We start from the raw sequence: 15862 nt of genomic DNA, 5'->3' as shown, positions 1-15862 counted from the left end.
ACACAGCTTTTCATTGAAACACCAGCTCGCATAATCTTCTTGCATTTGATGCTTGATCAAGTAACCCAGGAAAGAAAAAATCATACTGATACCCAAAGTTTTATAACCATGTTTTCTTATTCGTTCTTTTAAAAACTTTGGTATTGTGGTTGGTTGGTCCCTTACAAGTATTGTCCAATCTTTTCAACTAATAATTTTAATCTACGGAAGGGATAATTTTCATATTTTCATATAACATAAAATCCTTATCCTATTCTAGGTACTGGAGAATATGCACCTGGATAGCAGCACAGCCTCAACACAATCAGCTGTTCTTGTCAACAACAGTAGTGTTGTAGATGGTGGCAATGTATCCAACCATTCACCATCCAAAGTTGAGAGTCTCTTTACTAGATCCAATAGGAATGTTAAGTGGTTGAATTTCATAGTATTTTTGGTTCATTTTACCACCCTTTCAAATACTTTGATTATATCAAAGTGTCATTAATATTAATTTTTACAAAAAATGACGGTCAATTAAAATTTAATTTTCTGATTTATCATATTTTATTTATTACCTTTCTTGTATAGTTATAAAAATCTCGGTTTCCATCTTGTTCGTGGCTACTTTTCTTTCATTACTTTTAAATATCTCAAATCAACCTAATGATACTGACAGTCACTTCCTACCCCACATGAAGACCTTGGGCTCCCCTGTGGGACTGAAGCCCGAGTTTGCCTCCTGGAGTTTGGTCCTGATGGGGTCCAGCTCCCTGTATTCGCACTCACAGGGCATGGGAGCTATGCCCGGCTTCATGTCAAGCTCAAAGTTTCTCCTACCCTGGGAAATTCCCTTAACAAAGGTAAAAGTTTACAGTTAATTCCTTGTGTTGAGGGGGAAGAACAGAAAATTTTTTTGTGCTATTTCTTTTTGAAGATTGACATGTTTTGGCACATACAGAGCATATGTTAAGATTTCAGTTTCATAAAAAGAAATAATTTTCTAGGTTACAGAGACTGAGCTGGCTATGAACTGGCCTAATATTCTGGAGTATATAGCTCGCAGAGCAACTATTCTCCCTCCTGGAGCCGAGAACACTAAAGAGAAGATTAGTGTCAAAGTGTTTGTTGGATTCGAGTATGAGTGCCCTAGGGGTCACAGGTAGGAGATTTATTCCAACATCAAATGAAATATTATGTATAGAAAAAAAACAGTTCAAGAGTTGTAATAATTCTATATTTTTATTTGACAATAAAAATTATTAGCAAAATAATTGCATAAAATATAAAAGGTGATCTTTTCACATAATTGAGCAAACGTACATTAACTCTCTCTCTCTCTTTCAAATTACATTATTATCTTTCAATGTATGTTCTTATGTTTAGTGGTTTAAACAGCTATACACAATACACATATTCATTCTTAAGTTTTACCATTCTTTTTTTCCTGACTTTTATAAAAGTTTCACTGTCTGTAAGTTTAGTTTAGCGTTGTCAATGCAATCTTTAATAGAAAAACGTGTGTAATTAATAATCATTACCTTAAAATTTAGGTTCATGGTATCAGCACCTGGGCAGCCCATGAAGAGCTCCAACACGATGCGAGGTGCCGCAGCGGAGCTAGTCAACAGTGACATGCCTTTGTATACGACTTGTCCTTGCAGGAACAGATACTTTGTCAAAATTTTATTCTGTGAATTATCTTCTTTAAAGATATTGATCTTTGATGAGGATTTAAATAAAATTTGGTTGTTTTATTTTTTAACCATTTATTTGTTTAACCTCGATATTTGCAGATATGCCATATAACAAAATTACTTTTTTTCAATACATTTCGTTGAATACTATGGCAGGCCTGTATTGTAGATGAAAACAAAGTATCTGTTTGATAGGAGCAAGAGTCCACCCATTGCCCAGCTGATGAGATTGCACCTGGTGACACCCAAGGCACCTGTGCATGTGACCCTGCTGCCACAGGTGCAGCCTGTTGCTGGTGGGCCGGTTTTTGTCACTGGATGGGATGCACCTGTAAGGTAGGATAATCATAATGCTTTCAAGACAAATGCATTTAAATGATTGGAAAATTTCCGCTATGAAAGTTTTTCCAAGTGATTAATATTTTTATTTTCACCAAAAGCTTCACCCTAACAGGTAATGGAAGTTCCCTCTCTTATTCAGAATCGTTCTTAAAGCTACAGAGATATTATCAAAAATTTCTCTTATCAAAAAAAATAGCTATATTCCTTGTAGAGTAGAGCCCAATCGTTTCAGCGGTTACCGAGACGGACAGAAAGACATCGATCTACTTAATAGTTTAGATTACTATTTCAATATCATTGATGCTAAGACCGTTTGAAATTAATTGAAGTCATTTTATTCTTATTTCTTTACATAAAGGAGCCCTTTTTTTCTTTTTCGTTAATTTTCTTTAATTGACAATATTGTTTTTTAATTGTACTTAAAAAGGTGCTTATTTTTTGGTAAAACTATTAAAGCCATCTTAAAATTTCTTACGCTGTAAATGTAATTCAAGATCATTAGTAAAATTATAAATATATTTTCATTTAGACTAACCATCAACAGCTATTGGGTATTAAGACTGCCCTCTGTATATTGGGGAGAGGGTGGAGCCCATTTGCCCCCAACAACCCCGCCCACTAAAGAAAATCCATGTGGTTACCTCCTTAAAGGTTAGAAAACATTAATTTTTTTACCTAGTTGCTTCGGAAAATGTTTTCAGATAACGAAACTACAACCTTTACAATGTGTGTCTATAAAAAAATAATTCATCTAACTTTTTTTATACTTGTTGAATTTAAAATGTATGATTTTATTTGAAATGCCTAGGTTGTATCAGCATAGATGAGGACTACCAGATTACATGAACGGCCCACCACCAATCTATCTGAATGGATCCAAACACCCAACAGACAACAAAATCGCACACACCACAACGCAAAGTAGAGATTCAAATTCCGCCAAATAATTGCGACGCCTTTTAACCAACACGCAATAATCCGAAGTTAACAATATGCGCCAAAATCTTTAGTTATAAATGCGTCTGTCAAAACAGCAAAGAAGGCTAAATCTCAGTTGTGCTGTGTGTGTCTACCAAACTAACCCTGGCAGCACGGGCTAGGGTAGGTAAGGTTTGGTTTGGCTTGTGTGTCCTTTTTTCAACACTGAAAGATCTTATTATGTAAGACTACAAGGCTGTGTTTTAGCCTTGTTTTGGTTTATTTTAGTTAACTTTTCTTTCAGAAGTATAATGATTCTAACGTAAGAAATTACTAACACAAAAATGGCTGAAGACTGGCGTCTTTGTTTGCTAAAATGCAAAGAAGAGCTTGCATCTGATATTAGCTTCAGCATGGTGGCGCCATCTTTGATTGAGCGTGCCATTTTATCAGCTGATGAATACTCAATACTCAGGTGTATTGCGCAATTACTCTTCATAACTGGGGGAACTCTCTCTGTCCTAACTTACGGATTATTGCATTTATTAATGCACTCCAATTTATTAACTGCAAAATTACAAAAACTTAAAAAATCATTATTAAAGATGATTTAGTAACACACAAAGATACTCTAAAACTGATTAAAACCCGAATTCTATTATATAAACAGGGGTGTATATTCTGCATGGGATCCCCGGCTCAGGGGGGGGGGGGAGGGGAAATAAAAAATAAGTGGTTGGAGGGAAAAAAAATTTAAAAATTAAGAAAACTGAAAACATTTTTTCCATTTCGCCCCCCTCCTTTGTTAAAAAAAACTAAAAAAATGTGTGGTAGGAGGGATAAAATAAATAAAATATAGAGTTCTTTAAATATTTTTCTATTTCCCCCCCTACTTTTTAAGAAAAATCTAGGGGGGAAAAAAAATAAAAAATTTTGTAGCAGGGGAAAAAAAATAAATCTTGTGCAGAATATACACCCCTGTATATAAATGAGTAATTTTTTTGTCAATAGCTTAAGATTTCGCTAACTACTGAACCAATTGAGTTCTCCATATTACTAAAGGAAAGCTTCACAAGTTCACATAGATCCCGTGAAGCTATTCACTTTTTAGAATTAACTCGTTTTTTCGGCTTTCCTTACTCCTTCCAATACAGAGCTCATGAACCCTTGTTTACTCATATAGCAATTTAAAATTATTTTAGTGAGAAAGAGGGGAACAAGAAGCAAGTTGAGGATTTGGCCACCCTGCTTGCCACGCACAAGAGTGAGGCGGTGTACCTGAGGTTTATAGACTATCTGGATATGGACTTTGATTGGTTGGCATTACAAATCAAGGTGAGTTTTAGTTTAACACACATGATCAGAATAAAATGTAATACATCTTTTATAAAAAGAGATATTTCATTGGAAACATTTTTTGAGTCAAAGACTGTAGGTACCTTAACATTGAAATTATTTTGAAATTTGAGGCATGATATTTAAATTTCAAGTGTATTTGTTTTGTAGAATTGTACTCTTACACAAGAAGAAAGGCAAAAGTTTCAACTATTTATAAACAACAATGCTAAAAGAAGAAATATTGAAAGTTCCCTAGAAAATAATTTGCAACAAGAGCTGTTGTGTAAACCATCTTCAAGCCTTGAAAATCAGACAAATGCTCATAATAGTGGAATTATAACAAATGGTAATCATATAAAATCTAATGATGATCAAAATGCATTATCTGCCAACATTCCAAACCATGAATCTAGTCCGAAACCAACCACTAAACACCAGTTCTTTTCCAATCCAACGGGAGGCTCAATTAATGGAGCTAGTGTTGGATCAAATAATCTGAACCTGTCTGAGGTATCGGGTTCGAGTCATCATCCACCATGTTTTACACCATCGCATTCCAGTCAGTCTTCAGGTAGAAAAATTTTAATTTCAGTTTTATACCTAGTAAATACGATAGGTAGCATTCGTTGGAAACCCAATTCCTACTTATTTTTGGAATTTTACCTACATATTTCAAGATTATTTTATGTTGCAATTGCACTAAGTTTTTACTAAGATTGTTGAAAACCCGTTAATGACGGTCAAAATAATATACAGACTGAAAAGGATTGTTGATTTATTATATTACTAGCAGCTACACCCCGGAAGGCAGGGCACTTGATGTGAGGGGGGAGGTAGTCGACCCCCCCCCCCCCCTATTTTTTTTATTTTTATGTGGAAGGGTCATGATTTTAGGTGGGTGATTTCTCTTAGGAGGATGGTGGTATTATCCCCCAAAATAGTTATAAAATTTCCCAAAAAGGAAAACCATATCGGTACAGCTGTTAGCGAGATCCTTTGGTACAAACAGACAGACAGGCATCCTGTTAATTTTATATAAGGATTACTTTTGAATTGTATACGAGTTTTTGAGTTTATTTAATTTTACAATCAGGTACGCCTCCCCGACCTGACACCAACAGTCCACATCACCACCTGCCAGCAGCCTCCAGAACACCATCAACCCTTAGCGTACCTGGAACTGCTTCCAGCAGAAGTATACCTGGCTCTAGTCCACTACATTCCAGCGACCTGTCCATTTTTTCCGCCAGCAGCAACCTATCAGATATTCAGCCACAGAATGGTTGCCAGCCATTGGATGGGTTACATGACCATCACCTTGCGGCTGGCAAACATGGTGGCGCCAGAGGAACAAAACGGGGTTATCAGGATTCTGATGAAATCAGTGAGGTCAGTTTTAATTTAGATATTTATCAGTACCAAGTTCTCAAGTTTAAAATGAAACCTCAATTTTTATTTTCATCTGAACATGTACTTTTTTATAGTAGCGGGTACGCACATAGGGTTCTCTATGGGCACGTTAAATATTTTTTAATAATCTTTGTTTATCACCTGTTTACCAAAAATTAATTTTATGGCTTTTTGGTGATTTCTCTTAAGAGAGTAGTGGTACCCTCACCCCGAAAGTAGTTATAAACCTTACCAGGACCTATGATGCGCTACCCTGTAAAGGAGAACCGTATTGGTTACTGTTACTTTATTATAAGGATTAGTTTTTGTTCGGCGGTTTCCTTTCATCCTCTTTTAAAAATATTATTAATAGGAAATGATAGAGTATATATCTGGGAACAGTTTATTAATGAAAAAATGGCAGAACTTGGCTCACCAAACTGGTCTCTCCGCAAGAGTACCTGTTGTACAGGTACACATTTTCCATTATTTTTTTACGTCTTTTCAAAATCCATGTATTTTTATTTATGTAAAGTGTAAATGGGTTATTTCATTGGTTGATTGGTTGATCTAAGACAGATAGTGATTGTTGATGAACCAAAATAAAGATATCCTGATAAATATGGATTTTAAACTCATATATGATATTTTGTCAAAATATTAGTGAATTATTTCAACCGTGATTTGGATATTAATCCTCACTGTTTTTGATACATTTAAATATTTTACCTGAAGCATCTATGTCTTTTAAACTTACAAAGATAGGCAAGTATTTTTCTATATTTCTGAAACTAAACATTCTGTGTTATTTTTTAAAATCTAAAAAATTCTTATCATATAGGTATCAACAAAGTTTATGTCATATTTATTCAAATACACAGTTGATTGGTAGAATTACATTATTCTAATGAGTAATTTATTTGTAGATTACATGATTAATAAAGATATTGCATTTTAGGCTAGAATCAGAAATGAGGGAAGAGATTTTGATGAACATATTTCAGAATTTATAAGGGTAAGATATTTTAAGATTTATAATGGGAAGAGATTTTTCATTTGATAAAATAATCTATTTGCAATTTACATCAAATCTTGTGAATTATTGGGTTGAAAATTTACTTTAAAATAGTTATTTTGACTTTCTGGAATGATTTGTACAAAACAAACTTCATATTCTTTCCTATAAAATGACGTAGTAAGATTGTTTTTCTCACGCTTAGGATCTCTCAAATTTATAGTCCAAATGAAATATACTTTTTATGGAAGCTTTTAATGTCTAAGGGTGGTTTTAGGATACTTTTCTACTTCATCTCACCTCTTGCCTCTAGAGAATAGGGTCGAAGCAACTGGTTGTTTCTATACAGAAATATTGATAAGGAATGGATGGAACGGAAACCAGGGGAAGCAACAGTTGGTGGTTTGATAGCTTTACTAAGGTATTTTTTTCTGATTTTTAATGCATTTATCAAAAAAAAATAATTGAACACATAGTTTTCAATTTTCATATATATTGTTAACAGCGCCGCTACTCTGTAAATAAGTGATTTTTATTTTTATCATTCTGTTTGTCCGAAAATGTTTGTAAAATAACTGCTCTGTTGATTATAAATCTTTCAAAATAATTTGAAAAGAAAATTTAAATGTGTATTAGTTTTTATTGATTTAGTAGGTACCTACTTAACGAAGATTAAAAAGATAAAAAATAATACCTAATGATAATGACAATTATATGTGTAATCTAAAATATTTCTTAGGAAATTGAAGTTCAACGATACAGCAATGCGAATAGAAGATGGAAGCTATAAAAAGAAATTAAAATCCTTCTGAAGTGTTTTGTTTTTGTAATACATTAAATGGCTGAAAATTATATTGCAATAAGATTGACAACATAATTCATATCATTAATAAAAGATAAAATCTTTTTTGATCTCTTGAAAAATAATTAGAATTTTAAAAAGCCTTACACTAAGACTGTATATAGTTACCTAAATCTTGAAATACATTCAAATTAAATTTTATGAAACGTTTATAACCAATTGTGTTGTGTAATAAAAGACAAAAACAGTATTTATAACATGGATGTTAAGGATTTGGTTTCAGAAAATAAATTCTGTTCAATAATGATGATTTTGACAGTTAGAAAGTTTTCTTCAATACCTTATTAATAAACCTACAATTTAAAAAAAGTATATATCTTTCAGTTACTTAACCCTGGATTCTGCTATAAATAAAACTTTTATACTCGGACATGTTGTAGTGTTCCATCACTTCCGCTAAATATATCACATCAAATCATATTAACCGTAGTCCGTAATTTATCGCTACAGCACAAACTGCATTTTCTCCTTATACCTTATATTACCTATCATCATTATTAACCCCACTTTTGTTTTTGTTATTTTTTTTGCGTAAATGAAATTGCTTTTTTGGAATTGATGGTACACAAAGTATTGTATTAAAGGAAGCCTGCAAGAAAAAAAACGTTCTAAATGCTGAAAGACTGCTACAAGTATACCCAATACCCAAAATTTGCGTACAACGTTTTTATTATTGAAGCTGAAGGCTTCAAATTTTGGGTATTGGGTCTACTTGTGAAAGTCTTTTTGCAGTTACAGTTGTGTATTACTTGCAGGCTTCCTATAAAGACAGTTTTAAAATATATTTATTGACAAAAAAAATTATTCAGATAAAAAATGTCTCGAGAAGATGGAAATGACAGAAGAGTATATGTTGGCAATCTACCTCCAGATATAAGAAATAAGGTACAAATTTAGGACAGACAGACAGTGGGTTATTTAGTAGATGCTTATTGATCAGGAGAACGTTTAGTAGAAATTTCGAAAGTCTATCTCGTATGGGAGCAAAGAAATTAAATTCTATTTGCGGTCGAAATAATAGTTATTTATCATATTTTCGTAATATTGTGAATGCTAGAAAGGATATTAAAATTATTTCAACAATTTTGGTCATGTGATCAAAATTTGAATTTTCCTTCTACTATTGCCCCCTCTGGGGGCGAAGTAGGTGGAAATTTAAATTTTTGTCACTTGACCTTAATATTGGTGAAATAATTTTGAATGACCTTTCTTGTATAAGCAATATTAATAAAATATGATACTTGGTTTTGTCTCATTCTCTATCTTTTTCTTAAATTCAAAAAAGTCTATCAAAAAATTTACATCATCTAAGGGTGAACAATAAATATCTCTGTCTATATTTCTCTATATTTCTTCCCCCTCCCCCCTCCCTCACTTTTCTGTCTATTTCCTTCTCTCTCTCCTCCTCTTTTGTACGTTCATTTACACAATAGAGATAACCTAGAGACAGCACAAGGGAATTTTGTTTACATTATGTATCAGCTATAAATTGTTGAATATCTTAGGTTAAAGCTTTCATTGGGTGAAATATTTGAAGAAAATATTTCTTTCATCATATAATGTGAAGCGTATGACACAACATATAATAAGTTAGTTATAAATAATTTAATTTCTTATAATAAAGTTATCTTTCTAAAAATTATATCATTGCAAAATTTAGTTGCAAATGATATTGCCTATAGGGCTGTATTTCATATACAACAAAAAGTGAACAAAGGTTTCTTTTTAAGAAAAAAATGGGGTCAGATTGACCATCTATGTCTAATGTTTATACCCACATCAAATATTAAATTATAACAATGTACAGTAGAGTGGATCAATTTTGGACATTGAATTTGTAATCAACATCTACAGTTTAAACGTCATATAAGAAACCTAAATATAAAAAATTGATTTTGTCCTTGAGGGGAAATGGGGGGAAGGTGTTTCCATGCATTAAAAATTTTAGAAGTTAATTCTGGAGGTGCAACTTTTTTTCTTTCAAAGTATTGCTTTATGCATCTTTTTGAATTTGTCTTGTTGATTAATATAAGAATATCAAATTGGTTTAAAAAATATTCATCCAAGCATGAAAAATCTTAAATTAAATGTAAAATCTCTTGGTTTTTAAATTTATTTATGGATTTTTCTTGCTAGGATCAATAGTTTTAAAAACAGATTTTTTATTCTTATTCTACTCTTCAAGACAAAATTGGGAAGGTGCATAAAGCTATACTTTGAAAGAAAAATAATTGCCCCCCCCCCCAAAAAAAAAAAAAAAATTCTCCCCACAAGTGTCTTTCTAAAAGTTTACATGCATCAGCGAGCCTCTCCATTATTCAATATATTTTCTTTTCATTTTTTGGTCTCTTATATGATGTTCAGACAGAAAGTGTATGTAGCACATTTAAAATTAGAAAATCATTGAAAATCAAGCCACTCTAATGTACAGCATTTATTTCTTCAATTCCACAGTACAAAATTATTCCTGTATTTAAATTTAACATATCATATAGGAAAAAATATTCTTGTATTTAAAATTAAAAATCATGTTGGAATTTTTTTTACAATTTTAAAATTTTTTAATAATGTACAGCAAATTATTTCCTTTTTATCTCATGTTTTGAAATTTATAAGATAGTTAGAATAAATTACAGAAATAATGAAAGATTTAAAGAAGAGAGCGTCAGGGGGGGGGGTTGAGGGGGGTTTCCCCCCTCAGGAGAGGGGGGGTTGAGGGGGGTCTCCCCCCTCAGAAAAAGCTTGGGCTTAAATCTTCAACAAATAAAGAAAACAAAATTATTTTAAAAATTTCTTTTTTATGTTAAATATTATTATTTTTGTGACACTTGATTTTGAATGACAAAAAATGTTGAAATAAATATTACCCACTGTATGAAATGTTAAATTAGAAATCAATAATGATGTTGGAAAATTTATTCTCATTTTATACTCTGAAAAAAGGAATTGACAAAAAATAATAATTTTTATTCCAAACTTTTAAAACAGCATGCCTATTTCTTATTGGTTGACACTCGAATTAAAATAAAATAATGAATATTATTTCAAGACCAGAAATAAATTTTAAATAAATAATTTTCTTTCCCATATATTTTTTATTCCAAAATGCCAAGAATTAATTTTGAAATAAAATAATTTTCTTTCCAATATTTTTATTCCTTTTTCTTATTGGACGTCATTTTGTGTCCAATGAGAGACTAGTGTTTAAATATTTTAAAGCATATTACAGCATTTATTTTGAATATTATAATAGCAACATTCTCACATTAAATGTGATAAATACATTTCTAGTTGCGCTCCTGATCATATAATTTTTTGATGGATTAAGACAGGTTCTGAACTACACTGAAAAATCATATATTGTATTAAAGATTTTTTTTATTTTCCGTTGGAAATTGTGTAAAATAAGACGTGATCAATAACTATTCACGTTTCACCCCATATTGAGATAGATAAGTGCTAACTAATATAGTTACTAATCAGAGAAGTCGCCATTACTAGACATTCAGATTTCTATCTTAAATAGCCGTGTTCTTAAGAATTCTGGCAGACGAAAATTCCATAAGGTTTAGCCACTAAAAATGACATAAATATTATTTGCAGGACATAGAAGATTTATTTCACAGATACGGGAACATCTCATTCATAGATCTCAAAAATAAGAAGGGGCCACCATTTGCTTTTGTAGAATTTGAAGATAAAAGGTAATGTAGTGATCAATATTTAGGCATTTTATTAAATAGTGTTTGTGTTAAACTTTTTAATACGTGTATTTGATAATAGGGGGAAAAAAATTGAACGTTAACTGCACTGTAATGTTAATAAGTGGATTTTAAATTATAATAATTAAAATTCATTTTAATTGAACTCCTTACCTATACCTGTTTATAGAAAGCTATACATGAATTTATAGCTGTCAATAATGTTTCTATTAACAGAATTATTATGAGATTCCTGGAAAGTACGCTTACCCTTTTGTTCTACTTCATCATCATTTTTTTAAAGAAAAGCTTTTCTGTAATTATGATCTGTACGTCAGTCCATAAAGATTAGCTCTAGTTGTTAATTTTCGCATGTTAAAATTGTCCAATCGATTTTAAACTTTGAATGAGAGGATTCCTTTAACAGATAGGTAAGATCTAGAAATCGTTAATAGAAAGTCCTTATGTCCATTAAAAACTTTTGACAACATTTTTATGTATATTATATTTATCCTATTCATCTGATTTTTGGAATATTAATGCTTAGAACAGTAAGGCACAACATTATAACCGAAGCACATCCATAATCAAGTCCTTAAACTATGTCCTCTATAAACAGTATACTGTATTGAAGTATTTTGTCATTATTTTGATTTTTTAGATAGTACTTTGTTTAGACTTAAAAATTAATATTCTGCTTATTAAGTTATTACACTCTACAAGTATTCTTTTGTGATACTTGTTTTTAATTGTCTTTTATTTAGAGATGCAGAAGACGCAGTGAGGTCGAGGGATGGGTATGATTATGACGGCTACAGACTCAGGGTAGAGTTTCCCAAGGGAGGTGGATCCAGCTTTAGAGGGGGCAGAAGTGCCGGCAGAGGTCCCCCCGCGCGCAGGTTAGTCACCTCTTCCCATTCCCCTCCCTCCCTCCTAAAAATTTAAATAAGGCCGCCAAAAAACATGAAAATAAAGATAAGTAAAGGTATGTCTGAGTGTTTAAGATTGAATACTTCTGTTTATTGTTTATTGTTATTTTACTCTTAAGAACCCAAGTAGGGTCATAGTAAGAGGTCTGAATATCTAGGCCATAGTCTGAATATGACTATCAAGTCTTTTCTTGAATGTAGATAAAGTCACGGCCTTTTTCACATGAACAGGAAGATCATTCCAGAATTTAGCTGCTCTAACACTGAATACATTTCTGGATAGTTCTGTTCTTTTTACTGGAATTTGAAAGCTTTCACTCCATGGTCAGAATTTATGGCTCTTGTATTTGGCCTATTTTCGTTCACTGTCTGAAACCATTAACTTGTTAATAAAGCTTCACTATTGAAGAAATCTTTTTATTTGTTTTAAGTCTTTGTGAGACAATTGAATAGGTTATTATTTTGTTTATTTAATTAAATCTTACATAATTATTTGTTAATTCCCTTTAGGAGACAAGTTAAAAAAGAACGCCCTCCCACCCCTCACCCATTATAAACAAAACTCAACCAACCCTAAAACAAGTACAAAATATTATCAAACGTTATTTCAAAACATTTCTTGTTTTCCTTTTTCGGTTGAAATGAAATTTACAATTCCTGTCAATTCAATAAAATTGATATATTTAGATCCAAATACCGTGTATTAATAACTGGGTTGCCACCAAGTGGTAGTTGGCAAGACCTGAAGGACCACATGAGAGATGCGGGGGATGTTTGCTTTTCTGATGTTTTCAAAGATGGCTCCGGGGCTGTTGAATATACTAGGTAGGATTTTATATCCAAAAAAAAAACATTTCAAGTTAAGAAACTATTTTGCCTCCTATATTTTACAAGAATATTTTGTCATATTCACTAATATTCAGAAGACTATATGTCGAACGGCCATTGAAATCATTTCAAAACTGGTAAGGTCCTAGATAACCTTAAAGGTGGGAAATTTGTTTTGGTATAATCTTACAAGTTAATAAACCTTACCTAATCTTACACAAGTTTTAAAAATGAAATTGGGGTCCACATTCAGTTGTAGTGAAATTGCCCCAAAAATAATAGAAGACTAGGTAAATATACTAAATTATTGTTTTTAGTTGAAAAAATCTTTTTAGGTATGAAGACATGAAGTATGCACTAAAAAAGCTAGATGAAACTAAATTCAAATCACACGAGGTAACAATATTTCTTTTCGCTGAAATAATTTTACGTCTAACTTTTAAAGACCCTTATTTACACGGACAATTTTAATTAAAATTGTTAGTAGCGCAGCTACTTCATAACTTGGAAGAATCTGTACAATAAGTAACATCACTTATTGGTCACTTCATTCATCCAGTTGGAGGGGATGGGGTAAATCGTTGAATGGGGAGGAGGCGTTGTTTTAGCCAACTACAAGTTTCACTTTATTGGAGGACATCATAATCTGGTGTAAGTTCCAAGTAATAATAATAAATCATTATGCTACTTTAAAATTAGTAATTATAGTGTATCATTTTTAGGGTGAGACCAGTTACATAAAAGTTAAAGAAGACTACGGCGGTAGTTCTCCTAGGCGGCGGTCTAGATCACGGACAAGATCAAGATCTCGTAGACGAAGCTCACCCACTTACTCTCCAGTCAAAAGAAATAGGTAATTTTTAAATTTCTTGTATAATTAAAACGTTGTAAAGTTCTAAATATACAGTAATATATTTTGGAAGGAAAGGACATTGTAATGTAGTATGTTTGGTTTTCACCTAAAAATTATTTTTGTAGATCATCTACCTCGAGCAGTTCCCGTTCAAGATCAAGAAGTAGATCAAGGAGCAGAACTAGAAGTAGAAGTAAAGGTACAAATTAGAATTGTAGAGATGCTACTCTGTTGAACTTATGTGTTCTCGTTTCCAGGGATGAGATACAATAATTCTAAAGATGGACATATGGACTTTCCAATTTGTACAGGAATCACCATTTGAAATTTGAAATCGATACGACAATTCTAACAACGAGGAGAGGTTTCTGTAAAGCTTACAACCTTATTGTAGAAAAGCTTCTCTTTCAAAAATCTTAATATCATATTTTGCTAATAAGTTGATTCAAAATAATTTTGTTTAGATGAGTAACTGACAAGAAAAATGAACCTAAACTGAAACAGAATTGTACATAGACAGTGGAGCTTTGTATAGAGCTTGTTGGTTAGCGAGGTCTGGTCATTTTCATTAATAATGATTTGTGATATAAGAATTAAATAATAGGAAAATGCGCAAAATATGTCTAAAATAGTTTTCTAAAGTACTCAAATCCAATTTCTTTTTTTATACACTGAAATTAATGTTTCTTTCTGCATGTTAATGCGCCATGTTATCACCACAGAAGATAATATAACATTGTATTCAAAATCGGAATTCAATGGCTTATAAAATTTGTCCTTTCACTAATATCAGGGTTAAGAGACTGAATTCTGAAAAACAATCCTAAGTCAAAATTCTTTTCCATCCTTCTTATCCACTTCCCTTTAGTTACAACACTAAACAAGCTGTACGCCAAAATTACCTCACAAAAATTACTAAATTTTCATCAATTTCAAATGGAATTAATTTGCTGAATCTGACCAATATTTTGCCTTTCCTATGACTTTAATCTTGATATTACAACGTTTTTTATTCAAACTCAAAACTTAAGCAAAAATCAATCATCTTCATATATTCATATTCATTTCAGCTCATTCAATTACTGTATAATAAACTTATTTTCTTGTAAAACTGTATTATGATACCTATAATTTTTAGTTTTTTTTGTCAAGTTTCGTTTTAAGAATCCTGGGTAAACAAAACATTTTCTCGAAAAAGGGAAGATTTTTATCTTGTTCTCATTTTTATCTTTTTATTGTGCTTTTAATTTGTGTGTTTTTTTAATTTTATGGGCATTTATTATTTTTATTTTGTGATTTGTATTTGAGTTTTAATCAGTACTTTTGTTATTAGTACTTTTAATTTAAAAGTGACAAAATTTAATATGTCAGTATTTAAAGCAATTATTTTACAAAAATGTTAATACCTCTCTCAAATAGTCTAAAAGAATTCCAATTTTGTTATGTAGGTATCATTAGTATGTTTTAACATTATAAAATGTAAAACAATTAAAAAGGATCATGTTCTGAATTTTGTAAACTATTCTTCCATCAGTGTCGTAAAATATTTAAAGTTAAAAAAAAAACATTTTTTGGCCTCTAGAAAGCTGTTTTGAACGGAAACGTCGAAAGGTAAGACATTTTTTACAAATCTTTTTATGGTACTTTTTGAATTTTTGAAGTTATTGATAGATTACGGCTACATTACTTAATACATAATACTCAAAAGAATTTGAATTTTAGATTTTAAAAAAGAAAAGCTAAACTATTTTTCAAACATTTTTACTTTTTTCTACAATACTTAAAAATGTACTTGTCATGGAAATTAAAATGCAATCAGATAAACTTTTCAAACTTAAATACAAAATATTGGCTGTTCAAACAATTAATTAATTGATACTTTTATGGCATTAATGTTTTTATTGTAAATTATTGTTTGCTATTAATGAAAGTTTATAATAATCAGTGTATTTTATTATAAAATGTATTAAAATTTAAGATATTTCAATTATAAATAAATGTACTGATATTT

The 15862-nt window shown here is 31.3% G+C and overlaps 3 protein-coding genes across 4 annotated transcripts in view; all 3 read left to right on the top strand.

The window, feature by feature from the left end:
- The window catches only part of LOC145313712 (nonsense-mediated mRNA decay factor SMG8), a 15200-nt gene extending 11958 nt beyond the window's left edge, over positions 1–3242 (top strand). The window contains exons 20-26 of the mRNA XM_080153261.1: positions 260–402; positions 659–842; positions 987–1141; positions 1533–1645; positions 1874–2012; positions 2548–2669; positions 2827–3242. Coding sequence (XP_080009387.1) covers positions 260–402; positions 659–842; positions 987–1141; positions 1533–1645; positions 1874–2012; positions 2548–2669; positions 2827–2864 — 894 coding nt within the window. The 3' untranslated portion in view covers positions 2865–3242. The remainder of the gene's footprint in view (positions 1–259; positions 403–658; positions 843–986; positions 1142–1532; positions 1646–1873; positions 2013–2547; positions 2670–2826) is intronic.
- LOC145313716 (uncharacterized) lies at positions 3203–8357 on the top strand. Its single transcript, XM_080153269.1, has 8 exons — positions 3203–3411; positions 4139–4271; positions 4443–4845; positions 5368–5663; positions 6037–6135; positions 6622–6678; positions 7041–7099; positions 7418–8357. The coding sequence occupies exons 1-8, from the start codon at positions 3281–3283 to the stop codon at positions 7488–7490; spliced, it is 1251 nt and encodes a 416-aa protein (XP_080009395.1). The 5' UTR covers positions 3203–3280; the 3' UTR covers positions 7491–8357.
- On the top strand, positions 8318–15862 carry LOC145313719 (serine/arginine-rich splicing factor 1-like). Of its 2 annotated transcripts, XR_013877475.1 has the most exons (9): positions 8318–8425; positions 11144–11244; positions 12006–12140; positions 12858–12995; positions 13334–13394; positions 13721–13851; positions 13977–14050; positions 14316–14404; positions 14883–14993. XR_013877475.1 is itself a non-coding variant. In XM_080153273.1 (8 exons), the coding sequence occupies exons 1-8, from the start codon at positions 8357–8359 to the stop codon at positions 14321–14323; spliced, it is 717 nt and encodes a 238-aa protein (XP_080009399.1). In that variant the 5' UTR covers positions 8318–8356; the 3' UTR covers positions 14324–15862. The 2 variants fall into 2 exon arrangements, 1 of the variants encoding a protein (XP_080009399.1); XM_080153273.1 differs by having other exon boundaries at positions 14316–15862.

The sequence above is a fragment of the Acartia tonsa genome, chromosome 3 (assembly GCF_053477335.1).
Source record: "Acartia tonsa isolate MP-2025a chromosome 3, ASM5347733v1, whole genome shotgun sequence".
Classification (NCBI taxonomy): domain Eukaryota; kingdom Metazoa; phylum Arthropoda; class Copepoda; order Calanoida; family Acartiidae; genus Acartia; species Acartia tonsa.
This window is presented reverse-complemented; position numbering and strand designations above follow the sequence as displayed.

Excerpts from the sequence above, each read along its gene's own strand:
- LOC145313716 (XM_080153269.1), top strand. The coding sequence starts at position 3,281 with ATGGCTGAAGACTGGCGTCTTTGTTTGCTAAAATGCAAAGAAGAGCTT. Across the intron at positions 4,272-4,442 it reads GGTTGGCATTACAAATCAAG|AATTGTACTCTTACACAAGA; the intron begins GTGAGTTTTAGT and ends TTTGTTTTGTAG. Across the intron at positions 6,136-6,621 it reads CAAGAGTACCTGTTGTACAG|GCTAGAATCAGAAATGAGGG; the intron begins GTACACATTTTC and ends ATTGCATTTTAG.
- LOC145313719 (XM_080153273.1), top strand. The coding sequence starts at position 8,357 with ATGTCTCGAGAAGATGGAAATGACAGAAGAGTATATGTTGGCAATCTA. Across the intron at positions 13,395-13,720 it reads CTAAATTCAAATCACACGAG|GGTGAGACCAGTTACATAAA; the intron begins GTAACAATATTT and ends TATCATTTTTAG. Across the intron at positions 13,852-13,976 it reads TCTCCAGTCAAAAGAAATAG|ATCATCTACCTCGAGCAGTT; the intron begins GTAATTTTTAAA and ends TTATTTTTGTAG.